The 27,912-nt window shown below is 45.1% G+C and overlaps 1 protein-coding gene across 5 annotated transcripts in view; it reads left to right on the top strand.

The window, feature by feature from the left end:
• KIF1B (kinesin family member 1B) overlaps positions 1-27,912 on the top strand; it is a 139,108-nt gene that overhangs the window by 102,623 nt on the left and 8,573 nt on the right. For all 5 annotated transcript variants that reach the window (XM_054008925.1, XM_054008921.1, XM_054008922.1 and 2 more), the window contains 16 exons: positions 143-228; positions 377-506; positions 1,315-1,477; positions 2,235-2,325; positions 3,010-3,128; positions 3,981-4,036; positions 7,953-8,061; positions 9,047-9,113; positions 10,990-11,074; positions 11,299-11,404; positions 16,434-16,548; positions 17,075-17,208; positions 24,209-24,270; positions 25,595-25,740; positions 26,125-26,364; positions 27,138-27,209. In XM_054008925.1, coding sequence (XP_053864900.1) covers positions 143-228; positions 377-506; positions 1,315-1,477; positions 2,235-2,325; positions 3,010-3,128; positions 3,981-4,036; positions 7,953-8,061; positions 9,047-9,113; positions 10,990-11,074; positions 11,299-11,404; positions 16,434-16,548; positions 17,075-17,208; positions 24,209-24,270; positions 25,595-25,740; positions 26,125-26,364; positions 27,138-27,209 — 1,781 coding nt within the window. The remainder of the gene's footprint in view (positions 1-142; positions 229-376; positions 507-1,314; positions 1,478-2,234; positions 2,326-3,009; positions 3,129-3,980; positions 4,037-7,952; positions 8,062-9,046; positions 9,114-10,989; positions 11,075-11,298; positions 11,405-16,433; positions 16,549-17,074; positions 17,209-24,208; positions 24,271-25,594; positions 25,741-26,124; positions 26,365-27,137; positions 27,210-27,912) is intronic.

The following is a 27,912-nucleotide window of genomic DNA, read 5'->3' as shown; positions in this document are numbered from 1 at the left end:
CTACAGTATTTTATCTAGCAACTTGTTCACGTTTAAATGACCCAAGTGATGGGGTATCCACCACTTGGGAGACTAGTATCCCATCGAGTCACTCTTGCCATTTGAATTCGTTTCCAATATTCTATTTTCTTTGCCTTTCTAGCGGATGAAGAAGCCCCAGATTATGGATCTGGCATTCGGCAATCTGGCACAGCTAAAATTTCTTTTGATGATGAATACTTTAATAAGGTAAGAAACATTAATTGGGTTGGAGAGGTTTGTGAAGAGGACAATGTCTTGTTCTAGATACTGATCGGTTAGGGTGGGTTAAAAAGTATAGAGGGCAAATCGGAAGTTGCAGGGCTCTCATCTGCAGCCCTTGTCTTATGTTCCTCAGAGTGACTTTTCTTCAGTTGCAATGACTCATTCTGGACTGTCACTAGAAGAACTGAGAATTGTGGAAGGGCAAGGTCAGAGTTCAGAGGTCATCACTCCCCCAGAAGAAATTAACAGAATGAACGAACTGGGTAAGTGGGCACAGCTTCTGGGATTTGAGGGGACAAATATGGGGCTATTCTGATTCTTTATGAAAAGGGGCTTTGGGTCTTAATTCAGAAGTGTGCTACAGGTGAAGGAATATTGTCCTTAAAGTACCAGGGGTACATAATGGTGACTGCTTCCTTGTGAGAGTTTTGATTTACAAAATATTAACTCTGATGTAGCACACAGAAGAAGCTTTTAGGTTGCAGCTGTTCAGAGTTTTTGATCATTGTCAATCACTAGAAGGTTTCAGAAGTTGCCTGCCTCTTTATTTATGCTAATATCTAACTGCTAATTACTGTGCACCCCTCTCTTGCAATTCTAGTATCCCCACTTTGGGTGAGAAGAGAACTCTGTTAAACCCGCACTGTCCCCACATTGTGCTACCAGTGAACTCTGCACTTTGTTGAGATTACTGTCTCTTGTCTACACCAGGATTTTATCATTAATTTTTCAGGTGCAGCTTGGTAGGTGGTAGCCTTGGTGATGACTATAGTGTAGACAGGGTTCAGAAGAACCCAGGCACTTTTACCGCTGTCACCTAACCCTGCTCTGAGTTGTTAGACACTTTTTGGAACAACACTTGAGCCTTGACTACCCTACCGCTTTTATCAGTGATACCATTAATGAAGCTGCATGTATTGTGAATTAAGGCTCTGAAAAATCCTTTTGTAGATAAACTACTGGAGAGCAGGTGTTTGGGGGTGGGGGATTAAATCCCACCTTTGCTGGGTCGAGTATCTGTAGATGTAGTAAATCTGAATATTTCACGGGAGGTCTTTGTGTCTCATTAAGACCTGAAGTCAGGCACTTTGTTGGATGGGAAGATGGTGATGGAAGGGTTTACCGAGGAGGTTGGCGACCACCTGAAACTGGGTAGTGTGTTCACCTTCCGTGTGACAGTGCTGCAGGCCAGTGGCATCCTCCCGGAATATGCAGATATCTTCTGTCAGTTCAAGTAAGAATCTCTCCTTGGTAGTACAGGGTGGGGAAGACTTGTGCAGTGAAGAGGACTAGCTGACGCTAGATACTGGGCAAATGGAGACAACTGGAGTGATTTTTAGGAGTCAGTGTGGCAGTGTCCTGTGGGAGGGGAGTCAGAAATCTGTGTAGCCCTCAGATCATGTGCCCTGAACAAACATCTGCTTGGTGTTAACATGGCATCGGGGAGTAAAGCTTTGTAGAAAGGGGATAAGAATCAGCCTTTAAAAGCCACACATCCAGTGCCTCTTGTCCTAGGCATCCCAAGGTGTGTTGTAGAAGTCATTGAGGTCCTCTAATGAAAAGTGCTATAGAAGTGTAAAGTCATAATACCCAGTAAATTGGTTTATATTTATTACATTTATAGGGTCCAAATCAATGGGCTTTTAAGCACCAGATAATGATACCAGTGTATAACTTTAAAATTAAAACCATTCCATGCATACACCCAGCTTGAATGGTATGTTCTGGAATTAGGGCAAATTCAGCAGCTCTCAAATGAGAGCTCTGTCCCCATTTAGATTCCAAAGAATAAGGATGAGAAGGGGAGGTAGCAAACATACAAACCAATAAAACAGTAGAAGGAGCCCCCAAAGTTTTCTAGAATAAACCTGCCTCAGTAAGATTGGCTGAGGCCTAAAAGGTGGCCAGCAGATCAGAGATGTGCAGATTTCCCAAAGGGATGAAGCTGATAGTTGAGCAGTTTTCGCTAATCTGATCTGTTTTGGTTTTAGTTTTTTACATCGACACGATGAAGCTTTCTCTACTGAACCTCTCAAAAACAATGGCCGGGGGAGTCCGCTTGGGTTTTACCATGTCCAGAATGTAAGTGAAGCTTAGTGATCCTGTATGAAGCGTGAGTGAGTGTCCATAATACAGTGCTGTTTAGGTTGATTTCAATGCTGGGGAATGCTTGTAGCCTTCCTGTCAGCCTCCTCAGTGAGGCATGTGCAGGAAAGGGGTGGAGGGTACAGATGATTAAACAATAGAGGGGGTTTGATCAAATGAGTGATATAATCCTTTGTGTAGTGCATAATGCCTATTAGTAAATTACAGAGCATTTAAGGAAGTGTGTGTAGAGGCTATATGAACTTTTTTCCCTTCCCTTAGTTCTGAATTCCTTGTGCTTCCATTTCACCCATCAGAATATTGGGAAGTGCAATAAAAACAGCTCTAGAGTTTGCATTACAGGGATTAGAAAGTGTAAATGGGAAAAGCCATGTTCAGGCTTCCAAAGTCTCACAAGTAGTGTAACTGTCTTGTTACAAGTAGCTTCCTACTTTTCTTCACTGACGAGTGCTTAGGTCGGGAGATTTTTCTCCTGTAACTGTTAATTGACAACCTTAACACCTGAAACAAAGTAAGGTATGCGTCTCCCTTTGCTGTGATTGGCTCTAGTCAAGCTATCAACCACTGGATAAGAACTGTAGAACTCTGGACTCTAATGTTGGCAGATATAAGGTTTTCATTTTATCTCTGCCCTGTCTCTTTCCTTACCTTTTTTGCTAGATTGCTGTGGAAGTGACAGAATCTTTTGTGGAGTACATCAAAACTAAGCCTATTGTGTTTGAAGTCTTTGGGCACTACCAGCAGCATCCTCTCCATCTGCAGGGACAGGATCTCAACAGGTATTGACCAGTTCAGAAGTAAAAGTGTCCTTCCTCTCATACTTCTCAGCAGAAGGAAGAAATCCTGAATGGGAAGTAGACCCCACATACCCCATCCCTTTGCTTCCTGAATTCCATGCCTCACATGGAAGCCTTGCTACTTAGCATTAGTCCCAAGTGTGCCCTAAGCAAATTCTAACTAGACAAGTGACAGCCCCCCCCAGTAGTTAAGAATACATATTTAAAGCCAAAAGAACCCTGTGCAAAACAAAACTTGCTTCAAACTCCTCATGACTTCCAGAAGCACACCTGCCAAGACTGCTGAGCACTTTAAATGTTCTGAGTCAGGGAAAGGTTTCCTAGTCTTCTTGCCCTATGGTGTGAGGGGAGAGGATGATGCATGGATTCCTGGGTTTGGCTTGGATTGCTGGAGACAGTAGCTGCAAAGAGGAACCACAGGCTGGTGTTAAAGGGAAAAATCAGCAGGGGTTTGTATCCCTACATAAAGCCATTTTCAGGAAATGCATCTCTCTTCCTGTTTCCCCTTGAGCAGAGACTAAGGAAAGGGCAGTTGGAAATATTAAAAGGTAATCCATCTTTGCTTAAAGCTGTGCAAAACTGAGCTGGAATGGAAAAAGGGGTAAGTATGTGTTAGTTGGAGCAGGGCAAGGAATCCTGGGTTATGTATGTTCCAGACATGTCCCATGTGTGATTGGGCACATCTGTGCTTGTTACCTTCTTTGTAGAGTGGAGGTTGTATGTACCTGCTTCATAGGGTTGTGCGGCTCACTGTTTATTTGTAGAGTGCTCAGAGATCCCTGGGTAAGAAACAGGTGGGAAACACCAGAAGTAACTGCTCCCCTTTCTCTGCAGCCCTCCTCAGCCATCCCGACGATTCTTTCCACCTCCCATGCCACTCTCAAAGCCAGGTGAGAACAAACATGTTCTGGGTATGTCTGTAAACTTATCACATAGAACTAGGGTGTGCAATATTGAGAACCGCAGTCATTTGAAACGGAGAAATAAAATGAATGAACAGTGCAAGGGGCACTGGAACATCCTTGCTGGTGGTGTTCCTTCCCAGGTGTTCAATCTCATCTCAAAGCAAAAGTGTTCTCAGGGCAGTTGGGGGGAGAGAGTTGCATCTATGAAGTATCCAGCACATAACACTAGATCTGGCTGTGCAGCCACTCTCCTCAGTGTGGTTACTGAACTGAGGATTTGCTTATCCATAAATCACTCTGCTCTGCTTTTTCTAACGTTGCTTGCACTTTCATGCACTACACCGACCTTGCTGAAATGATCCCTCGATTTTCTTTAATTTAACTGTGCATGTTGAACTCTTCTTTTTTTTTTTTCCCCACCTCTGTCCTTTTTATCTCCTTTCCCTTGTTCCATCACCTGCTTATCTCCACCACTCCCATTTTTCTTCTCCATTCCCTTTTCAGACCATGAGAGAAAAATTGAGTTGATTAGGTATCTCATGTCTGGCTATGTAAATGTGCATGTGCTGAACACACTGTCTGAGCACGCCAATGTGCTTGCATCCTCGGCTGTGGCTACATTCCAGGATGGGGCTGACCAGCTGCCACCTTTTCTTTTTCTGCCTGTTCCCAGCTGTCAAAGCGAGCGGGTTCCCAAAAGAGATGGTTAGTAGTCAAATTCGATCTATGGGGTAGATGTAGAAATAACCCCTAATCTTGACCCCAAAGTAGTTTGTCCACACCTTTACCCTGTGGTGCTGAGTACCAGAAACTACCTTGGGTTCTGTGGTCGTTGTGGAGTGATGAAGCATTTAGAATAAGAAACATCTAGTGTCTAGAGCAGAGTATGAGGAGTCTGAATTTGTGTGCCAATCCTAGCTCTGCCACTGATTTATTGTGACTTTGTCACCTAACTTTGCTTAGCCTCAGTTGTCCCATCTGTAAAATAGGAATATTTACCCCTTGCCCTTTGTAAAGTGCTTTGAGATCATTAGATGCAAGGTGCAAAGTATTATGTAGTAAGTTATAAAACTGGGGGGTAGAGGGTATTTTCTTTTGAGGTTCTGTTAAAATTCTCCTTCCTGTTTATCTGTTATCTAGCTTCATTCTCTTCTCTCTCCCCCTGCCTCCCCCCCCACCCCCCAAGCCAGCTGTTTGGGTTGAAGTAGACCAAATGTGTATCATGCTGACCCAGCCCATGAAAATGTTTAGAACACACAAACTTTCAAACCTGACTTACTGTGTTAGGTTTTCTTCTCTAGTGCAGCTGAATTCTTCTGCTTGGTTCAGGCTTCAGTGGTTTGTGTCCCTGACCTTCCTCCTGACTAGCATCAACAGCTCTGAGTCCAGCTGTCATGAGCTCATGGCTGCTGTGAGCACAGCTGCAGCTGTTGTTTTGGTGGCATGGTGGGGGTGTAAGAGGGTGATGTCAGCTACTTGGGTATGAATGAGGGAGAAAAGTGATGTCACTGGAGCTCACTACCTAGCATGATAGTCTTGGCCTGCTGTGTACCTCTTTCATTCTTGTAGTAAAGTCTGCGCCTTTGTGTTAACTATTTACAGTTATCTGAACAAGGAGTAGACGGAACTCAAATCTTATCTTCTGAAAGAGAGATTACCTATCTCATGTGCATACACAGGCACCTCCACTGACTAAGTGCCACCTGTAAAGCTGGATTTTTGTCTCTTATCAGTGGGTTGTAATTGAGATATTATGCAAGTGGAGAGGCTGAGGCAGGAATGGGAGAACCTAAAGAACACTAAATTAAGGCTTATCTTCAATAAATGGTAGGATCGGGCCTTGAGAGGCTACAGAAAACATTGACTGCATTAATTAAAACAACTAAATAAACATTAAAACCAAGGGAATGGGGAGAAAGTTGCAGAGTTGAACACACTCCTGTATTTAGGGTGGAGTGGAACAGAACCCTCATAAGTACCTTGTCCGCTCCCAAGAACAGAGTAGGGAGGCAAAGTGGAGGTAGTGGAAATGGTAGACAGAAACTGTGTAAACTTAGGGCTTGTCTACATAGCCCTGCAGTTCAGACTACAGCCAGGTGAATTACAGGGTGCACTAGTGTGCTGCACTGTAACTCACCCTTGCGGACACTATGGGTGCAAAATAAAAGGTATCTAGGTGGTGGTAACTGAGGCCTAGTCTACGCTAAAAAGTTCGATTGACCAAGCAATGTCACTCAGCGATGTGAAAAATCCACACCTGGAGTGACATAGGTAAGCCAATCTAACCCCTGGCATAGACAGCACTAGGTTGATGAAAGAATTCTGTTGACCTAGCTACTTCCTCTCAGAGAGAAGGATTATCTGTGCTGTTGGGAGAACTCCTTCCATCGGTATAGGTAGCGTTTACACTGAAGCGTTGCAGCTGTAGTGTTTCCAGTGTAAACAAGCCCTTAGTTCTGTTTAAATAGGACTAAATTAATTCAAATGAGGTACCTTTTAGATCCACAGTATCTACATGGGATAGTTAGAGCACAGCACGCTAGTATGCACTGCAAGTTGCACCCCTGTAGTTTGAACTGCAGGGCTGTGTAGACATGGCCTCAAAGAGGGGAAATCTGGAGTTTTGCAAGAACCTGTCCATTTCATGTGGTTACCAGTTACTAGAAGCACTATTTGTCCATTCACTATTTATGAGTTAAGGTATCCCTGCAAAGCTAGTGAGTCTTGAAGCACTAATTTACCAGTAATCCTGAAATATAAGGAGCCAAGGCTTCCAGGACTTTTTCTCAGGAATAACTCCTGTTAAATCCCCCTATGTGCACATGAACATCCTGTATGTTAGCGATCCCAGCTGAGTGTACTACTGTGTGCAGTAAAGTGAAGGCACTAACAGCAAGAATCATCTAAAATACCTACAGGTCCAGTGGAAAGTGCATCAACCCTAAATTTCTGCAAGAATCCTTGGGATCTTGGCTTGCTCCTTTCATTCAGAGTCCCAGAACTGATGCAGGAGTACATATGAACAGACCTAGACCCCCCTGAATTCCATGCATGCATGAGTTCGAACTCTTTAAAAACTGGTTTCAGTATAGGTCAGAAAGGACCTACATGTTAGGATGTTGTGTTGAGAACACTCTGAAGCATCTGACTTCCCTGCCATATTTGAATGATTCTAAACTATACTTTAGGTTAGCCTGTTCCAAAAATGGATCTTTGAGGCGGCATAGGATTCTCCTATGTATGAATCTGTAGAGGTTGCCTGTCTTCACAAGACTCCCCTAGTTATAGTTCATTTATTTCTTTGTGACCTGTCAAGTGCTAACTTTTTCCCATGGAATAGTTTGGGGGAAAGTGCCATAAATGCCCCTTTCCTTCATGGTGCTAATGGCCTAATGGGATCAGGTCTGTTTCAGCCTCTGCAGATTATGTAAAACATGTCCCTTACTGCACTAGGTAAATGACCACCTATCTTGCAGGGTCTGGTGTATGGCTATTTAAGCAGTATGAGGGGTGGTGGAAGGATTAGCCTTTTTTGTATTTATATGTAGGGGGCTTAGTAATCTTTTCTCAGTTCTTTTGTTGGAGTAGTGAAATCTCTCAAACAAATAGTGCTTCATAATTGCCAGTCAGTCATCTAACTGCTTGTAAAGTTACTTGGATGGGGGAGCACTGTGGATTTAAAATGAGACTCCTTGGTTCCATAGACAAGCCTGTGACTGAAGTTTCCTTTCTGGCTTTTTGATGGCAGGTGCCTTTGCCATATTACCTGCACATACACAGGTAGAAATATTACACTGCTTTCATGTGATAAGCAGCACTGAAATTACATTGTGGAACCAAAGTACTGTAATAGCATTACCTGTATGCAGTTTTTGTGAACAGTTTTTTGTATTCTTTTAAGTGCCAGCCACAAAGCTAAACACTATGAGCAAAACTAACCTGGGCCAGAGCATGAGCAAATACGACCTCCTTGTCTGGTTTGAGATCAGCGAGCTGGAGCCAACAGGAGAGTGAGTTGAACTTTTATCTTTCTTTTGTATAAAGAGGGAAAATGGCTTGTGGGAGTGAATCCCTTCATCTCTAGGTCATTGGTTTAGATCAGTCCAGGTTTATAACATTTGGCTATTCCCATCTGTAAGATGCCTGGCTTTGTGTGTAATAAAGTGGTCCCAATCCTGTTCCCAGTGAGTAGATATCAGCAACACAACTGACATTAGTTGGCCCCATTGTTTGCAGTCTCATCAGAGTGGCCAAAGACTGAAGTAGTATGGAGAGTGACCTTCCTTCTCACTCCTAGACCTGATCCCTCCAGGTCAGCGGCTGGGTATGCTGGCAGAGCAGTGAGCGCTTGCACGGCTGCAGATCATGTGATGCTTGGTCTTTTTGTTAACTAAAGAGTTCAGTCTCCAGAGGTCAGTCCAACAAGAACATAAGAACTGCCATACTGGGTCAGACTAAAGGTCCATTTAGCCCAGTATCCTGTCTTCCGACAGTGGCCAATGCCAGGTGCCCCAGAAGGAATGAACAGAACAGGAAATCATCAAGTGATCCATCCCCTCTCGCTCATTCCCAGCTTCTGGCAAACAGAGGCTAGGGACATCATCCCTACCCATCCTGACTAATAGCCATTGATGGACCTATCCTCCATGAATTTATCTAGTTCTTTTTTGAACCTGTTATAACAAGAACTATATTGAGTTTAACCTTGCAACATAGAGGGAACTCCCCGACAGACCTTTGGGAACTACAGTATAGGGTCATTCTGCAGTTTTGCAAAGAAATGTTCATGTGTGATGTGATACTTAATGATGTTCAAAAGTCCAATAGAGAGGCTGATTTTGGAGTCAGTGGAAGCAGCCTCCATTTTTATTAGGCTATTATATGGAAGCTGTATGTAGGTGGTAGAGCAAAGCAGCAGCGTTATCTAGTGTCCCACTGCCTCCTCTGTTAAACACGCCTTCTCTAACCCAGTATGTTCATTCTTGTTTCACACAGATACATCCCTGCTATTGTTGACCACACTGGAGGCTTACCCTGCCAGGGGACGTTCTTGCTTCACCAGGTACTAACAGAGCCTAGAAGGGGGCAGCTAAAATACTTATCTCCTTTTGTGTCTAGCGGGCAGACATGTAATGTACTGAAATTTACGTCCATTTTATCTTCTAATTCTGTCTTACCACGTACCTGTCTGTCTCTCTTACTGTAGCTCTTGGGTCAGTCATCTTTCTGCCTGTACCTGTATCTCCCAGGCTCAGGTCTTTGGTAGGAAGTTTGGCTTCTAAATTCTGCTCTTTCAAGTGTTTGGTGATATATATATTCCACTCCTAGTACTCATGCATTCAAGAGTGGAATCTTTTGGCCAGCAGTGCCCTTTGGGGCTTTAATGTCCTCATGCTCCTGTACCTAGGGCATAGAGTGGTGCAGACTCAAACACCACTTAGTTCCTTTTCGCTCCCCCTGGCTGTGAGATGGAGCTCAGCAGTGTCTGCATCTCGATGTGCTCTTCCAGAGACAACTTAAAGATATTTGTGTATATTATTAGTGTGTTAGTGATGGCTTAGTTAGCATGGTTTCCCCTTAGCAAATAAGGGGCTTAACCTACCTTATTTGATTTTATCTTTTGTTGTGAAGTCCCTCCTTTGAGGCAGTAATACCCATTAATGCTGGGCACATCAGATGCCTTTTTTGTCTCCCCAACAAATGCTGTACATATAAATCCTTTTCAAAAAGGAGTTGGAAGGTGAGCATGTCTTAACCTTTCTTTGTTAGGCTGCGCCATGCAACCCGCTTCTGATCTGGACAGGGAGTCCCCTTAGACTAGTTCCATCTCAGTTCAGAAGTGCCTCTGTAAATTCTAAATCCACTGTCTCCCAGGCCCCATCTTTGGAAACTGTGCCGGGGTGGACTCATATCGGACCAAAAAAACAGATCTTTGGAGGAAAGGGAGTGTCTCCTTTGGGGCAGATCCCCATTGGGAATACCCAGTAAAAAGAGGTCCACTCCCGCTTTAAAGAGACTCCATGGCCCAAGATGGGTACCACTGGAGCTCTGAGGTTGCACAGTACTGGAACTCAAAGACCATATCAAGAATATGCATACAAAGTGGTTATGTGCACACATCTGATTATTTCCAAGGGTTTGAGAGACTGACTCCTGTATACCTTCAAGGTACATGTACCTTCCCTGGAAGTTTGAGACGAGGGTTACCATATGTCTGGATTTTCCCCGACATGTCCGGCTTTTTGGGCCTCAAATCCCTGTCCGGGGGGAAATCCCAAAAAGCCGAACATGTCTGGGAAAATAGGGAGGGGCCGGCACCGCTGGGTGCTGGGCCGGGGGTGGCCTGGGGGTGCGGGGCCGGGCCGGGGCCGGTGGTGCTGGCCCGGGGGCCGGCACCCCAGGAGCTGAGCCAGGCTGGAGACGCCAGGGCCGGCCGCCGGAGGAAGCCGCTCGGTTGTGGGGGCCAGACTGGGCCGCGCCTCCCCCTCCCCCCCAGCTTACCTGCTGCCTGCTTCAGGCTTCCCGCGAATGTTCGTGGGAAGCAGGGGAGGGGGCTTTGGGGAAGGGGTGGAGGCGGGCCTGGGGCAGGGCTGGGGCCCCGTGGAGTGTCCTCTTTTTGGACACTCAAAATATGGTAACCCTATTTGAGACAGACAGTTCTAGGGGTATTTTGGGTGAAATATACTTCTCTTTGTGGTATGTGAAGGGAACAGGACGGGTTCTGCTCTGTAATATGGAAAGATTTTTCCTGTAGTAGGTTATATTCAGGGCCCAAAAGGGCATGGAAGTTTGTTTCCCACTATGAGCCTGCTGACAGGTGAGATTTACATGTTTGTGTCTCAGCCATGGTTTCCCTATGGAAATGACTTAATGGAGTGATTATATGGAGAGAGGGGGGAAAAAAAAAAGTCTAAGTTGTGCCTTTTCAACTCCACCAGGGAATCCAGCGTAGGATCACAGTCACCATTATCCATGAGAGAGGCAGTGAATTGCACTGGAAAGATGTACGAGAACTGGTTGTTGGTGAGTATCTCCCGGTTGTTCCTTCCATCATCATCATGAGTTATTTAATAGAGTTGGGGTAGTGTCACCTATTGGGGATCCAGAGGAAAAACTCTTGGTCTGAGGCTGCCTGTTAGAGCTATAGGTCTTAAACCTCCAGTATAAAATGCCATTTGTCAATGAGAATTCCTTCTGAGAGCTTTTCAGGTTAAGTTTAATTGGTACTAAAATTCATTTATCTTCAGGACGCATCAGAAACAAAGCCGAGGTAGATGAAGCTGCTGTGGATGCTATTCTGTCTTTGAATATAATCTCTGCAAAGTACCTGAAGTCTTCTCACAGCTCCAACAGGTAGGCAGATGTATAGTGCTTTCAGGGCTATTTACATTACTCCTCTCCATTGATAAGCACCATGAAAAGAGGAAGAGAGAATGGGGGGGGGGAGGGTCAGCATTTCACCCGGGAGTTGAAAAATTGAAATGAAAACAGCATTAAAATACAAGGACAATCCCATGGGTGAATCAGGCAGCCACGCACATCCCTACATTACAGTGGGAACAAGCATACAGTGATCTAACAAAGCCTGTTGTGTTAAAACATTACTCCTGCTCTGATAAACTCAGTCTTACTCTGTGCTTTTTCAGTGCCACCAGTGAGTTGCGGGGGAAGGGAATGGATTTATGCAAATGTCATAAGTTGGCTCCTCTAATGTACTTGTGTATTGTGAAATCAGAGCAGCCTTTAAGCAATGTTTCATTGGAGCTCTGGCGACCTGCAATCTTCATTCTTACATCCAGTGAGGATCTAACTCTCAACAGTTGCTCTGAGCATCACTTATCAGGGAAAGAGGTATCCTTCCCCAAGTGAATATTCATTGTGGGACGGGGCAGTCTTTCCAAGGAGGATTTGTGGCTGAGGGTGTCTCTGTGGGGTGCACTGTTAATAAGATTTCATGAATTGTATAGTCCTGTGCTTCAGGGTCCGCAATGAAGGGCTGTGAAGCAGAATTCTGTATTGTGGGCAGAGTCCCTCTCCTCCAGAACATCAGCCAAATCACTGATTCTCTGTTTTTCTGTCAACTGGGAAATTGGGAGGAAAACACACATCTTTCAGAAAAATCAGATTCTGCATCAGTTTTTAAGGCAGGGGATGGGGGAGGACATGATTTGCAGCCTGCCGGCCATCAGTTTTCTGTAGTCTAGCTGGAGAAAGTAATTCCAGATTACTCCAGACTTTGTGTTGTCACCAGCTGGGTCTGGTGCTGTCCCCTAGTGTCAGTGAGTACTGAATTTTATAACTATTGTATTTTGGCTATTACCACCTAATGTCTCATCTCTTGCAAGGTGAAAATAAAACTCCAAAATATTGAGTAACTTTTTCTAGCTTGAGGGGGGAGTAAATCCTTTCTATAAAGGAGGAGGGAAGTGAGGAGAAGAAATAGGGCTTACATGGAGATTTTATCCCTTGTCCTGTAAGAAATCTGAAGGGCACTCTGTAATAGAAAAATTGTTCCGTGTGGGCTGACATTCACTGCTGACATCTGCTGCCAGTGTTCACCACTGAAATCTTTCTGATGGTCATAGAATAAGTCTCTAAATTCCCCTAGTAGTCAGCCTGGGTATTTTATGCTGATTGTTTCTTAAAAACAGGCAGTCATGAGCATGACTATGAATGTGGGCCTTGGAAAGCTTTAGAGAACACAGCTGTCAGTCAAAAGGGAATAGCGCTTCAGGAGAGATGGAAGGGAACATTAAAATTATTTCATAGCTCTGCTGGAGGGATTCATATATCCCAAGTGATAGTTGTTGTTTATACATTTTAATGTGATTTTAATCACTTGGCATTGATCTGGCAGCATAACTGGACTGGGAGGGAACAGTTGCTGCATTCCCATCTGATCCTAGTGGATTTGCAGTACGAAGATAACCTCTCTCTCATTGGTGTATAGTTGGTACCAGGTCTTTTCCCCAAATTGCCAGGGTTTGGTCTCTGGGTGTGTGGAGGGGTGGGGAATAAAGAGGGGCCAATGCCACAGTCAGGGGTATGTGTTCTGTTTGCTCACCGTCTGCCGACTTGTTTTCTGGTTGCTGTGTTTTTTGTCTGCTTGTTCTCCTCCTTTCAGCTGTTGCTTCTCTGTTCTGCCTTTTGCTGCACTAACAAAAGCTCTTTCTATGTTTTTACAGGCTCTTTCTTGATAAGGATATGCCTAGGTATTTTCTGTTTGCTTCCTTTTGCGCATAAAGGTTCTTGTGGAATAGAATGCTTTATGTCTCACTTGTGTTGCTGCCATTTCCCTTTTAGCTTTTAGTGGATTTTGTCAGCAAACCTCTTGGCTCTTCTGGGAGTGGCGCATTTCCTCCTCCCTTGTGTGCTGGGAATTTGTCCATGTACAGTTCAGTAGGTGAACATATGAAGACAAATTTCCTTCATTGTTCAACAGAGACAGCATACAATGGTCCTTGCTTCATTCTTTCAAAGGTATCAACAGAACATAACTCCTCCTCCCTTCTCCTTCTTTGTCCTTCAGCAGACAACCATGGCCAGCATTTAGTATCTCTGATTACTTGTAACATATTTGCCACATTGGAAGTCCCAGGACTGGGACTGAATGGCAAGGTTACTGGTTCAAATCAAGCCCGAGACGATAGTGAACAAAGCCTATTGCCATCAGGTGACGGTTTGATGGCATTCAATTCTTAATTTGTTGTTGCATCCCAAAATTATCATTGCAGTGGCTATTAATTGGCTTGCCTAAGGGGTTAGAAGCCAAGAATTGAAAGGAGACACTGACTAGTCTCCCATCTGACAAGTGTTTCTCCAGTTCATGGCCAAGGCATGCTGGCTGAGCAGTGTGGGGGAACTTGCACTGCTGCTGCCTGTACTCTACTTGCTTAGACAAAGAAGCAACTTTCACTAATGCTAAAGTTTGTTTTAAAATGGAACCTAAATAAGCCTTGGATTCCCAACTCAGCTCCTACCTTCTTCCTTGCTTTGCCTTATTCTGCACTCCCGTCACTCCCAGGTATCACTTGTCACTTGCTTTCTGTGTTGAAAGCACAAGAGGTTTGCTCACTTTGAGTTTTTGTTTGTCTGCCTCCTTATTTGTTTTAGCAAGGTCTGGTTTGGATGAGGTAGGCGTATATGTATTCATCCCATGACCAGAACAAATGCAGTAGCATAACTGTTGAAGTCTCACTTTCACTTGGCGATTGGGATTGCACTGACTTGTTCACCCACATTTCCTCACTTTGCTGATGTAGCTTTGCCCTATTGAGCAACGATTACTCCCGTCTCTATTTTCTAGGTCTTAATAAAGCTGTGGCAGTATTCCCTATGAACAGCATAGCTTGTGGGGGAGTTTTAGTGCACTTGCTGTCCATCTCTGGAGTCCTGGTTTGTGTTCTCAGCCTGAGGAGTTTAGTGAGCTCAATCCAGTCCCTGTTTTTACTCCCATGACAAACAGAGTGTGCACCCGATAGTCCATATTCAGAAGTGGTTCTTGACTCACATGGAAGAGGGGGTATTGCAGTTGCTGATTGAGTGGCACTTTGTGAGTGAAGCCCATGCAACACTTGCCTGCACTATACCCTTTTCCATCCATGCTACATTTGCTACTTGCATGAAAATGAAAATTCACCTTTTGCTAGACCGAAGTACCCAGGGTCTCCATTATGGTGTTCCAATTCTCCTCTGGGGCAAGGCACTGACGGACCATAGCACTGATTAATGCAGTCAGACAGCGTGCGCTAATGTGGATTGCACATTTTGGCACCAACTTCTTAGAATTATATGAACCTCAGAGTAACTGAGCATTTGAGGGCCCAGCAGGAAGAACCTCTACACCAAGCTGAGTGCAGTAATCACCATGCAGCACTTTCAGCTGAGAAGTGAGGGATAAGAGCAGCAGAATATGGGTAAGGGGGACCCAGTCTGAATTTTCTCTGCCAGGCTATCCAGAGCAGCACGTACTTTGGCTCAGAGTTGCACTTCTGCTTCTGTAGCTGAAGTGTAAAAGTCTCCATCAAAATGGGGGTGGGACAAAAGATTAAAATATAGGGATTAAATGAATGCAGCTCTGTAAAGGATTAGAAAACAAACTGCTTTCTGTCCCTGATCCCTTGTCCTGGCTGAGAAGTGAGGTCTCCTGACATTGTAGTGCCCCTCAGATCTCCGCTTCTTTAGGCTTCAGCCCCTGCTCCTTTGGCACAGGGCTCTCCTGTGGCACTGTTTTTCTTCCTTCAGTTAAGGCAGGCCAGGCAGCAGTATTTTTGTAGAGATAGAATGAAATGGTATTTGGCACCACTGAGTTGGATTGGCTGTTTGTATGGCCCTCGTGGGCTACTGAATCCCCTTCATGAGCTCTGTTGACCTATGTAATCTATCTAGGGAGAGGGGGGATTTATAGGATGCTAGTTTTAAGATGGGCACTCTTGTCTCTGCCCTGTCTGCTCTCAGACAAAAAGAGGCAGGATGAGAAATCGCTTGTTTCTTTATTTTGTTTTCTCTCTAGATTTTGCCTCTAGTTTCTTTTCTCATCTTTCTGGAGTAGCTCTGGGCACTAGCACAGGAGTTCTTTACAGGTGGCTTATAGAATGAAGCTTTACTAGGTTCATAACACATGAGTATACCTCTTTCTTGCAGCCCGTACTCACCTGAGGGATAGGTTGGAGCGGGCCTGAGAATAATTTGGGAATAAACAGCTTGTTTTTTCCTTATAGGCTTACAGGAGAAGAAATCCTTGTTGCCTTAATTAAAGACTTAGACCTGTTTTGGGGTTATTCTGATCGCCTGAAGAATCTATTGTGTTGTATTGCTTAGTGCTACCGGCTTCTCTCCTCTGTTTTGTTTTGTAAGCCTGATCGGCACTATGGTGTATTTCTGTATGCCAGCCCCAAAACATACCTCAGACTAAGGACAATGATTACAGAAAGAATCCTTCCAAGTGTCTTGGAATCATATCCTAGGCACTTGGAAAGAGCTGAATCCATTTTTAAACTCTGTCCTCTCATCCCAACTTCCCCCATGGTTTTATGGTGCTTTTCTTTCCCTCGTCTTTTCTTCTACAGTCTCTCAATTCAGCCCCTTCCTCTGAGCTTTAAGAGGAGTCTTCATCTCATAACAGGCCAGGGTACATTCAACTCCAAGTTAATTTAGATGTAGATGGATAGTCTTGGATGCCTCTGTGAAGCCGATGGGTAAGGATGCCCTGGAGCTCTTCAAATGTTGGTGCAGATGGGGCTTTACTACAGGTGTTCACTTTCTAACCAACCCTGCTTAATAAAAAACATATTAGATGGAGTCCAGGAGGAGGCACTTTGCTCTCATTTGCAGTGGAGGCAGAGGTGCTTTTACTATTAAACTTTTGTTGTACTTTCTTCAGGACTTTCTATCGTTTTGAGGCTGTTTGGGATAGCTCCTTGCATAACTCCCTCCTCCTCAATCGAGTGACACCCTATGGAGAGAAGATCTATATGACCTTGTCTGCATATCTGGAGGTGAGCATATTGTGCCCCACTGCTCATGTATGGAATTGAGTGGAAGGAAGCAGCCAGTATAGTAGGTAATATGTATCCTAGATAAAATTGTGCTTAATACGATGTGATCACTGCCAGAGGATGCAGCTAGAAATCTAACTAGCAAGGTATGTTTTTTTGTTTGTTTTTTAAAAAGCCTGATGAATAAGGCACTTCTTCATTTGAGATATTGCAGAAATTGTGAATCCTGCAATATTAGGCTTCCACTGCAATTTTGTCAGACGGGTGGCTGATGGTGGGAGCAGGTTTTCCAAGTTACTGCAGATAATCAAGGTCCATTACTACTTTTCCATGATTTTCCTTATCTTGTCCGCAAATCAGCCGCAATTATTTGACTGTCATCCCACAATTCAAGTAGGGCCTTAATGATGAAGAATAAACAATGTCACTACCAAGACAGTGCAACTGAATGTTCTGGTATGTATGGATGTAGGTCCCCAGACATCATTTGCTCGGTGTTTGACAGCCATTTGTTTCTTTGTTCTAGCTTGATCACTGCATCCAACCAGCTGTGATTACCAAGGATGTCTGTATGGTCTTCTACTCACGAGATGCCAAGATCTCACCACCGCGCTCGCTACGCAATCTCTTTGGCAGCGGCTACTCCAAATCCCCAGACTCGTAAGTTTAATAGGCAATTTCAGTTGCTTTTGTTTACCAGCAGAGTGTAGTTCTTTTATTATATGTTGCTATAGGTGCTCCACCATAGGATGTACATGTGCTTCTGTGCTCTCAACCGGAGATCATAAAGTGGTGTCCATAGGGTGGCCAACTTTCTAATTTGTGAAAACAGGACACCGAGCGCCGCAACCTCCCCTGCTCCTTTCTCCGCTTCTTCCCCTAAGGCCCCGCCCCCTGCTCTGCCTCTTTCTCCCCCCGTCCCCCGCTTGCTGCTCTCTCCACCACCCTCCCCCTGCCTGTTGAGCAGGGCCCTGGGGTGGAGGGGTGACTGGGGTGAATGGAGAGAGAGACAGGCTCCAGGGGTGAGAAATTGGGGCAATCTGGGGGAGGGAGAGCTGTGCTCTGGGGATGGGGGATGAGTAGGGCAGGGCAGGGGGATGGAGAGCTGTGCTCAGGGCAGGACAGGGGAGCCGACAGTACCTCTCTCCGCTGGAGCTGTTGCTGAGTGCTCCACTGCTCCTCCAGTCTCCAGCAGCAGTTGCTGCTCTTCCTGCCCCCTGTTGGTGGAGGCTAGTTACTGCTGGCAACTGGACTTCTAGTGTCTGGACAGCACTGCTGACTGGACACTGCCAGGTTCCCTTTTTGACTGGACTTTCTGGTCGAAAACTGGATACCTGGCAATCCTAGGTGTCCCTGGGCACATGTCTGTGCATGGAGCAGCTCCTCATGGTTCCATATATGAAGGCATATAGGGAGATGTGAACGCGCCACCCTCAATTACTTTTCAACCGCCTGCAACTTGAGCATTGATGTGGAGCAAAATTTTACAGCTTCCCTCCTTTTTCCACATATAGTGAAATTTCTTAGTTATCTACTTGGTTTTTGTCAATTTAAATTTATTTTTATTTAATTTCAGCACCATTGTGCTTTCAGGTGGGTTCCCCATCTCTTTTTCAAGACTTTAGTTAGCCACAATCCGGTGTGCCAAATCACTAAGACTTTGCGGTTTAAGCCCTGACGGAGCTTTTTTCCTCACAGTGGCAGGCACGTTACCTGTCTCCAGTGCTTAGGAGACACCCACATCTTATCAAAGTGCAAGGTCTTCTCAGGGTTTAAAGGCAGGTATAGAAAGGACAGCAAGGCTATGTTGATACTCCTCTTAATGAAGTGCTCCGTAGCTCATGAGGTGTCTGCACCCCTCCTGTACATGAGCCCCAACATCTCAGGCTACTTCAGTGACTGCTGGGGCCTCGGCAGCAGGCCCAGGGACCAAGACTTACAGGAAAAAGAAGCCTCTTTCATCTACCAGGAAAACAAAGAAGAGAGGTAGGTCACTACATAAATCCCACTTCCGGGAGACCTTGCATCATTTAAGGGATACTGCTTATGCTCCAACTGACTCCAGTACTGAGTCGTTGGTACTGCATAAGAAGTCATGTGCAGAGAAGTTTTCTGCTCTCAGGCAGCTCCTACATCAGCACTGTCTGACATCTCTCAGCATTGTGACATACACAGTGCTACTCTGATGCCATCACCTTCTTACAGCTATAAGGTCACAGAAGCTCCCTTGGTAAATGCGGTACTGGAGAATTCAACATCTCCTCCTCACCAATCTGTATTCCCAACACCCGGTACTGACTCAGGCTTTGGCCATAGATTATCATAGCCCTTTTCCACCTTCCAGATTCCTTTCCATGGAAGACCTTCGTGATTCACACAAACCAGAGTGCCCTCTATCAAGGAGGTCTACCAGAGCCCCTGCCCTAATAGCTGCAACCTGACACTCAAATGGGCTTCCATTCTTTACCAGCAGCAATGCCTGTGGGGGCCCCTTAGCCCAGAAAATACTTCAGACATAGATCTCAGAACAGGGCTCTAGTGTGGTGCTTTACCATCACACTCCCATGAGCCAGTTTACTGAAGAGGACCTTTCAGAGCCCACCAGGTGCCTTAGAAGTGTGTATCCTTGGGGACCCATCCCCCAACTGAATGGGCTTACTCCAGGGGGAACTTCGCTGAACAGTTCTAAGAGTACCAGCTAGGAAGAAATCCCAACATCACCGGTACCACATCATCCACAGGCACCAATGGACCATCCTCCGGTACCATATGCCCCATCAGTACTGGAAGAAAAACAAGAGCCACAGACTAAGTCACTTCTTTCAGCCAAGTCATTGTCCTCCCTGGATGATATGATGATGCCATCACCAGCTTCTTATGTGGATGACTTTAGGGCTTTCCAGGACCTCATTAAATGCCTGGAGGACTCCCTCCAGACTTCTCTAGAAGAGGTCCAGGCGTCTCAGCACTCTCTGGTGGACATTTTTAAATATCCCCTCCAGGGGAAAATTGCCCTACCAACTAACAAGGCACTGTTATCACCTGTATGCACTCTATGCCAAACACCTGCCACAATTCCACCCACCTGCAAGTGGGCAGATCATAAATACTATATTCCAACAAAGGAAATTAAACACTTCTCCCATCCCACCCCTTACTCTCTGGGTGGTGGATGCAGTCAATGAAAGGAATTGTCAGGCCTGTTCTAGACTCTCTGACTTGGACAAAGAGTCCAAACAACTGGTCCTACCTGGCAGAAAGAGTTACTCATTGGTGGCTTTTCAGTTTGAAGTCACAAACTTACCAGGCCTTTATAGCAAAATATGATTTTAACCATTATTCTACATTTACACACTTTATTGAACCCCTTCCATAAGACCGAAGAGACCAGTTTCAGTCCCTCATCCCAGAGGGTCAGTTAATTGAGAGTGTGTTCCTGTAGGCTACTCTTGCTGCTGCTGCCACAACTTGTAGATCCATAGCTACTGCTGTGGTTATGCAAAGAGCATCTTGGCTCCAGACTTCTGGACTCCCGAGAGAGATGCAGAATACTATTGAAGATCTTCCCTTTGAAGGGCCCAAGCTCGTCAGCATAGACAGACTCCTCTCTCCGTACCTAAAAGAGTCAAGGGCAATGCTACAGTCCCTGGGAATTTGTGCCAGCAATGAAAAGATGTTTTAGCAAATCTCAAAATGCAGTGTTCCAGATCATTCCAGCACCATCCTCGTCAGACCTTTCCTAGACCTTCAGAGCCTTGAGGAGGAGATCCAAACCTTAAAAAGAGGAACCATCCCCTTTTTTTACAACTACCCAATCTGCACTTCCCTCTAAGAGACAGTTTTGACACCTTGGTTGAGGGCATTGAGCAACCTTTTTCCACAGATCTTCTGATGCACAACTCTACTATCTTACCCTCCTTTTTGGAGATAAACTATCCCACTTCCTACCTGCCTGGGAGCACATCACCTCAGACAGATGGAAATTAGCAGTGGTCAGTGTGGACTATTCCACTTGCACTCTATTCCTCCCTTCCCCCATCTCCCTGAGCTCTTAAGGCAGGAGGTCCAATCTCTCCTACTCTTGGGGGCAGTCAAACTGGTTCCACCTGAGTTTATTGGAAGAGGGTTCTATTCAAACCATTTCCTAGTCCCCAAAAGAGACAGAGGATGGAGACCAAGCCTCAGTCTCTGAAACTTGAACACCTATTTCCTTGCACAGCACTACTGGATGGTGACACTAACTACCATAATTTCATCCCTAGATCCAGGAGACTGGTTCATTTCCCTCGACCTAGAGGACACCTATTTCATATAGCCGTTAATCCCTCCCACAAGCTCTTCCTACACTTTGTAATAGACTCAGATCATTACCAGTACTGAGTCCTCCACTTTGGGCTTTCTGTAGCCTCGAGGGTCTTTACAAAGATCCTCAGTCTGTCAGTTGGGCATTGCAGAAACCATACTTGAATGACTGGCTGCTCATGAGTTGGTCAGCTCTAAAGGTTGTCAGCAACCTCCCAAGGCTTTAGCCCTTTTTCAGTCTCTGATGCAAAGGCCCAATCAGAAGAAATCTAGAATTAACCCCAGTCCAAAGAAAAGGCTTCATTGGAACCACTCTAGACTCCCTAACTGTCAGAGCCTGTCTCCCCAAAGGAGGATTCTCCACTCTGTCTAGTCTAATCTCAACAGTACAGCACTGCCCGCAAACTTCAGGGACCTGCCTACAACTCTTGGGCCACATTGTTGGCCTCCATGTTTGTCATGCCTCAAGCAAGACTGTATCTCAGGTGCCTTCAGACATGGCTACGGTCTATGTATACCACAAACAGACACAACCTCTCCAAACTTATCTCAGTACCTCTGAAAGTTTTGAGCTCTCCCACGAAAGGGCCTGCATGAGAACCCTGTTCTCACATTCCCCACTCTCAAAAATTCCCACAACAGACTCTTATTTCTTGGAATGGGAGGACTCCCTTCCAAAGGGCCAGAAACCAGGACAGGTGGCTCACACAAGAGGCCACACCTCCACATCAACACTCGGGAGCTGAGAGCAGTTGGATATGCTTGTCAATGCTTCTTTCACAACGTACAGGGTCACTCCAGCAGGATAATGCTGGACAACAGGACAGCAAAGTATTATATCAACCAAAAGGGTGGAGCAAGCTTCCAGTCCTTGTGCTTAGAATTGCTAAAATTGTGGAACTGGTGTATTTCCTGTCAGATAGAAATCTCAGTGGCCTATCTACCAGACCTCCAGAATGTAATTGCAGATTCCCCGAGCAGGAACTTCCATTAGGATCATGAATGGGAGCTCAGTGATTCAGTCTTCCCAGCATTTGCCAAACTTGGGACCTCCCAGAAGTAGATCTCTTTGCTACCCAACCAATACGAAATGTCACCTTTTCTGCTCCAAGGGAGGATATGGCTGCAACACATTGGGAGATGCCCTGTTAACACCATGGCCTGTACTCTGCTATATGCTTACCCACCTTGCTCAAACTGTGACAGGAAAGAGCAAGGATTATCCTAACACCATCCTGGACAAGACACGTGTAGTACTCAAACCTGATTCAACTCTCTGTAGCAACACTTCTTTGCTTTCCTCTCAGCAAGGATCTCCTTTTAAAGAACTCCGGGGCCCTGATCCATCCCAACCCCTTATCCTTGAACCTGAGAGCATGATTCCTAAAGGCTCTCAAGCGTAGAGCTTAACCTGTTAGAAGAACTGACAGGACCAGATGTGATCTAGCAGGAGATGTACTACTCTCAAAACTTACCTTCAAAAGTGGAAATGCTTTCATTCCTGGCTTTTTCTTCACTCCTGTCAAACATCAGAAGCTCTGCTCTCCAACATACTAGACTACCTGTTGGACTTAGACACTGAGTCTGTATGTGAGCTCAGTTAGGGTACATTTGGCTGCTATCATCACCTTCCACTCGCTGAGTGCTTCCTCGGTTTTTGCCCACCCTACTATGACTAGATTCCTTAAGGGATTACACAACTTTCGTCCTGTACAGAACCCAGCCCCCCAATGGAATCTTAATTTGGTTCTCAATGCCCTGAGGAAACCTCCCTTTGAACCAATGGCTGTCTACCCTCTCCTCCACCTCTCCCTCAAGACTTCATTCCTTAAAGCCATCACTTAGGTTAGATGAATAGGAGAACGAGGGGCTCTCCTAGCAGACCCAGCTTTTACTGTCTTCTACAGAGATAAGGTTACACATCCTCCCCATCCTCTCTAAGGTCTCTTTGGAATACTATATTAAGCAGGAAATCAATCTACTGGTGTTCTATCCAAGCCTTATGTCTCCAGGGAGGAAACCAGCTTACATACCCTAGATGTCAGGAGGGCTCTTGGCTTCTTCCTTGACAGGACTAAGACCTTCAAGGCCTCTCCCAGCCTATTTGTATCTTTTTAAAGAGAAGATGAAGGGACAGCCCGTTTCCATGCAGAGACTGTCAAAGTGGGCCTTGGGTTGCATATTAATATGCTATGAGACTGCCAGGGTACCATCCCTTCATAGAGTGACAGCACACTCCCCTAAGGCTCACTCCACATCTATAGCCCTCTTGAAAGATGTACGCATTGCAGAAATCTGCATAACTGCAACTTGGTTCTCCATCCATACATTCACCAAGCATTATTCTATCTTTCCTGCTTCCAGAGTTGGCGTGATGTTTGGTGACAAAGTCCTATGAACTCTCTTAGACCTGCCTCCTCAGCACCCATGTCCATTTTAAGTTACTGTTTTGGGAGTCTCCTACAGTAGAGTACCCAGAGGGATGTACACTCAAAGTAGGAGGAGAGGTTACTCACCGGTACAGTAACTTGAGTTCTTAGAGATGTTTTGTCCCTATGGGTGCTCCCATGTTGTCCTTCACCTCTGCTGTGGAGTCTCTGGCTTTGCAATCAAGAAGGTACTGAGTGGTGAGTCCACACCCCTGTATATGCCCTCAGACGGGAGCATTAGAAGCTGCACTGTGCAGGCATGGACTCTTGAACACTGCTTTACAGTCTCCAGTCAAGAGTGCACAGGCACATTCATGTCCTACAGTGGAGATAAAACATCTTGAACTCAAGTTACTATACAGGTAAATAACATCATTTTTCATATACAGACAGAAAGAGAATGCAGTGTGGTACTTTTTAAGGCTCTTCATTGAAAGCCTGCTTAGCTGCAGTTCCCAGCTCTATTGGAGGGCATTAAATGCTCTTCCTTTGGTTTTTACTGAGGTAAACCTAATAAACTGACTGTCCCTCATATTTCCTGTCCTCCAGACTTGCCTCTGTAACCAGCCCTTGAAAATATATTTAGATGTTTTAATGGAGGGGAAACACATTTTCCAGCTGTCCTGTGGAGGACGTTGGTCCTTAACTGTAATTTGCTTAATCAGCAGCTTCCTGAGGATAATGGGCTAGAAACAGGGAAGGACAGGAGACAGAGTGGAGGTGCCATCTTTGGGGAGCTGGCAGCCTGGCTAGCTGATCGGTCAGGCTTACAGTGGACAAGGATCTCTACTTTTCAAATACAAGTTTATTTCTATTTTGGGGGCAAAGGGTCCTCTGAATCTTGAAGATGTAAACTTTTTCAGAGACCATGTACTTTTTTATTTCTTGAAATATAACAAGTTTCCTCTCTGTCGGTGTTTTGTAAACAGCAATCGAGTAACTGGAATCTATGAGCTGAGTTTATGCAAAATGGCAGACACAGGAAGCCCAGGTAAGCAGAAACAGCATGTACATTCAAATGTAGGGGTGTGTAAGTTTGTAAGAGTCGGTTATAGCAGATGGAGAGACTGCAAATAACAGATGTGTGGACAAGAGGGAATAAATTGCATATTGAGGAGAAGTAGCGCCTATGTGGTGCAGAAGTGCTTTCATAGCTTTGGAGCGAGCATTGCCATTTTGTGGAAACCTTAAACTGCCTCTTACCTTGATTGAAATGTATATTCAGGGCATTGTCAATCCCTGCATCCCTGAATTCAAACATTTTAAACTCCCTTACATTTTCTCTCATAGAAATGTTGGAAGAAATGGGGCAATGTAGCTATGAGGCACTGAGCCTTATCCTACAACAAGTTCAGTTTATAGATATAAATAAAGTGAGTTTAGTGTTTGCAGTTCAGGTGACTGTGGAGCTGCTTATCTCTGGAGTGGTCTTGTCATCCTGCCTGCAGGACTGTGTTTATCTATATCCCTGTATGCTGGGAATACCTATGTCCCGCCAGGCACAGTCTGTTGTTCAGACATTTGGAGGACTATTCAGTTGGTTTCTTTGAGAAATGGAGTGGATTTTTTAACATTTAATGCTAGAAATTCCCAGTATAATCCTAATCAAAAGGGAGGAGAGGAAAGGTGTAAGTGAGAGAACACCTACGATGAATGGATATGGTGTAATAATGGCCCAACAGCACTAGTCCCCCTGTGAATTGGGGCCAAATCTATAGACTGCACAGGTGGCATAGAATGAGGACAGCTCCAATTAACAAGAGGTTGTGTGTCAGGGTCCAGGAAGGAGGGGGCACCATAGATAGCTCCTTCAAATTAGTATAGTTGGGACTTGGGGGAGCAGTATCAGGGGGTGAGGGAGAATTCTCAATGATTTTTCCTCCCACCCTTTCCTAAGGACTGAATTTCAGAGCTTGCAAATACCTGATACAATCATTCACAGCCATTTATCTTGAAGCTCCCATAATATCACCAGGCCTTGGGGAAAAATGCATTTAAATGTTTCTGTTGAATTGGACTGAACAGGGTTCAGGCAGTTATGGTGGTAAAGGAAAGATATTTCTGAGCTAGGGCAGAGGGTGGAACTAGAATAATCCCTCCTCCTCCCCCCCCCCCCCCCCCCCCCCCAGTCTGGAGTGTGGTGTGTGACTGATGGGAGGCATTGCCACTGATGTAATCCTGGTTATTTTATCTACACCAAGTTGAGTTGGGGGTGTGTGGGTTCCCTGCCAGTTGCTATACATTAAGTCTGTATTGTATCTTTTCCCAATCTACTGTTTTTAACCTGCGCCGCTACTCTGTACTTGACTCCTCAGGAATGCAGAGGAGGAGAAGGAAAGTCCTGGATACGTCTGTGGCATATGTCCGTGGGGAAGAGAACTTGGCAGGTTGGAGGCCCCGTGGTGACAGCCTCATTCTAGAGCACCAGTGGGAACTGGAGAAGCTGGAGCTGCTGCATGAGGTACACAAAGGGAGAAGGAAGGAGCTACGGGGGAAGAGCAAGACAGAACTACATCTTCCAGCAGCCTTTTATGCTGATTGTGACCTCCAAATTGGGAGGGCCTTGCAAGGGAATTTTTGTTTTTAGCATTTTCAGCAAGGCTAGGCCTTGGGTAGGTTCCCCACCAGATGGGTACAGAGAGGCTGTTCACGCCAGTGAAAACAGTCTTCAGCTCTCAACGCATTCAGCAAAAGAAATGTTTAACTTTTTAGCATGTTACCAGTTATTTCTGCTCCCAGGCCTCATGACTCTCTGATAGATGTCCTGTTGAGTGAGAGGGGGATTCCCATGCTCTTGAGGGTGAAGAATGTCCTAGAATTGATGCTTAATTCTGTTGATTCTCAGGTGGAAAAGACTCGGCACTTCCTGCTACTGCGTGAGAAACTTGGCGACAGCATCCCCAAATCCTTGAGTGACTCGTTGTCCCCCAGTCTGAGCAGTGGGACCCTCAGCACCTCCACCAGCATCTCCTCCCAAATTTCCACTACCACTTTTGAGAGTGCTGTCACGCCCAGTGAAAGCAGCGGCTATGACTCTGCAGACATCGAGAGCCTGGTGGATAGGGAGAAAGAGCTGGCAACCAAGGTACAGACTGCCCAGAGAACAGAACAGGTCCAGGTTGTGGCACTGAAGATGCAGTAAAGATGTTGTAACAAAGAGTTAAATTATCTAGGGCTTAATCATTGAAGGAACCACAAAAGCCTTTCACCTGCACTACTTGGGCAATACAAGAAATATCTGATGGATCTCTGTTTCTTTCCTAACTGGGGCAAATGATCAGGTGGGGAAGAGGGACAATGAGCTGACATGCTCTTGTTTTTTAGCTGGTACCTTTTTGGTTTTATTCATTAGCTGTATGAAATCCTTCTGCTAGATCTTCTCCAGTTCAGGGGATACTTGGCTTACAAGTGCACTTTAGGACCTAGAAACTAGTTCTGTAGTCTCATGTCCTTTTCTTTTACTTTTCCATACTCAGCCCCTCATATTCCATGGCGAATGTGCTGTGTTCTATACAGAGCCTTGTTTAAATAAGCTGCATAACCAAAGTTCTCTTCTCTCTAACCAGCCAGTAGATGTCTCCCTTCAGTGAAATTTAAAGAGATGACTGGGGTTGCACTGTTAATACCATACCCAGCACTTGCCTTAGTGCTCCTGGATATGGAAGTGTTGGGTAGTGTAATCACAGGAATTGTATGACTGACATCTGTTTTTCCTGTTGATGTTGTCATCACACTCAGTCTTGGGCAGACTGTAGTTCACTAATTCTTGAGTGGGCCTAGGTAGATTGCCTGTTATGTGTGCTCTATTGCTACCTAAAATGTAATTGGCAACACCTGTTGTCTTTTGCTTTTTCTCAGTGCCTGCAGCTTCTTACCCACACTTTCAACCGTGAATTTAACCAGGTGTACAACAGCATCAGTGATTGTAAGGTAAGATGCTTGCTGTAGCTGCTGTGACAGCAGCCAAACATGCAATAGGCCTGTCTATTTTTCCTACAGTACTTTTTCTGCCCACTATTTAATCTTCTGGATTCTTAGAATCCTAAATATTCTCTAAGTTGAAGGATGATTTGTAGGTACTGTGTATTGAAAGGCTGCCTGTTTGTGTAAAGTAAAGATTCTCATGCCATCATGGTGAAAACACAAGAGAGTTGCACCTGAATATGATACAACTGATACTGGATTCAAACCATTTTGTTTCTCTTTAGTCTGTTGGGGTGTTCAATGGCCCCCCAAGTTCCAAAGCGTAGGGAAAGCAATTCAAATGGTGCAGGTGAAGTCTCTTCTGAGTTTAGTACTAGTGCTCTAGCTTGTATTATAGTTCACCTCATGACATGGAGTGCTCATTATCCTCATGTTCCTCAGTTTCCCAGCAACAAAGGATAAACTGAACAACTCATTTGAGAACTGACTTTAGATACAAATGACAATAAAGAAATGAATCTGATGTTACAAAACCAACCACCCAGTGTTGCATACATGGATTCTGTATGCAGATCATCAGATGTCTAGCACACTGTCAGACAATACCCACAGAAGTGCTGCATTATCTGCTTTTCAGACAAGGAGATTTCTACAAAGAGGGATTAGGTGCAAAAATATGTATGTTTGTGGTATTTATCTAATAGAGTAA

Source organism: Malaclemys terrapin, chromosome 19, assembly GCF_027887155.1.
Source record: "Malaclemys terrapin pileata isolate rMalTer1 chromosome 19, rMalTer1.hap1, whole genome shotgun sequence".
Classification (NCBI taxonomy): domain Eukaryota; kingdom Metazoa; phylum Chordata; order Testudines; family Emydidae; genus Malaclemys; species Malaclemys terrapin.
This window is presented reverse-complemented; position numbering and strand designations above follow the sequence as displayed.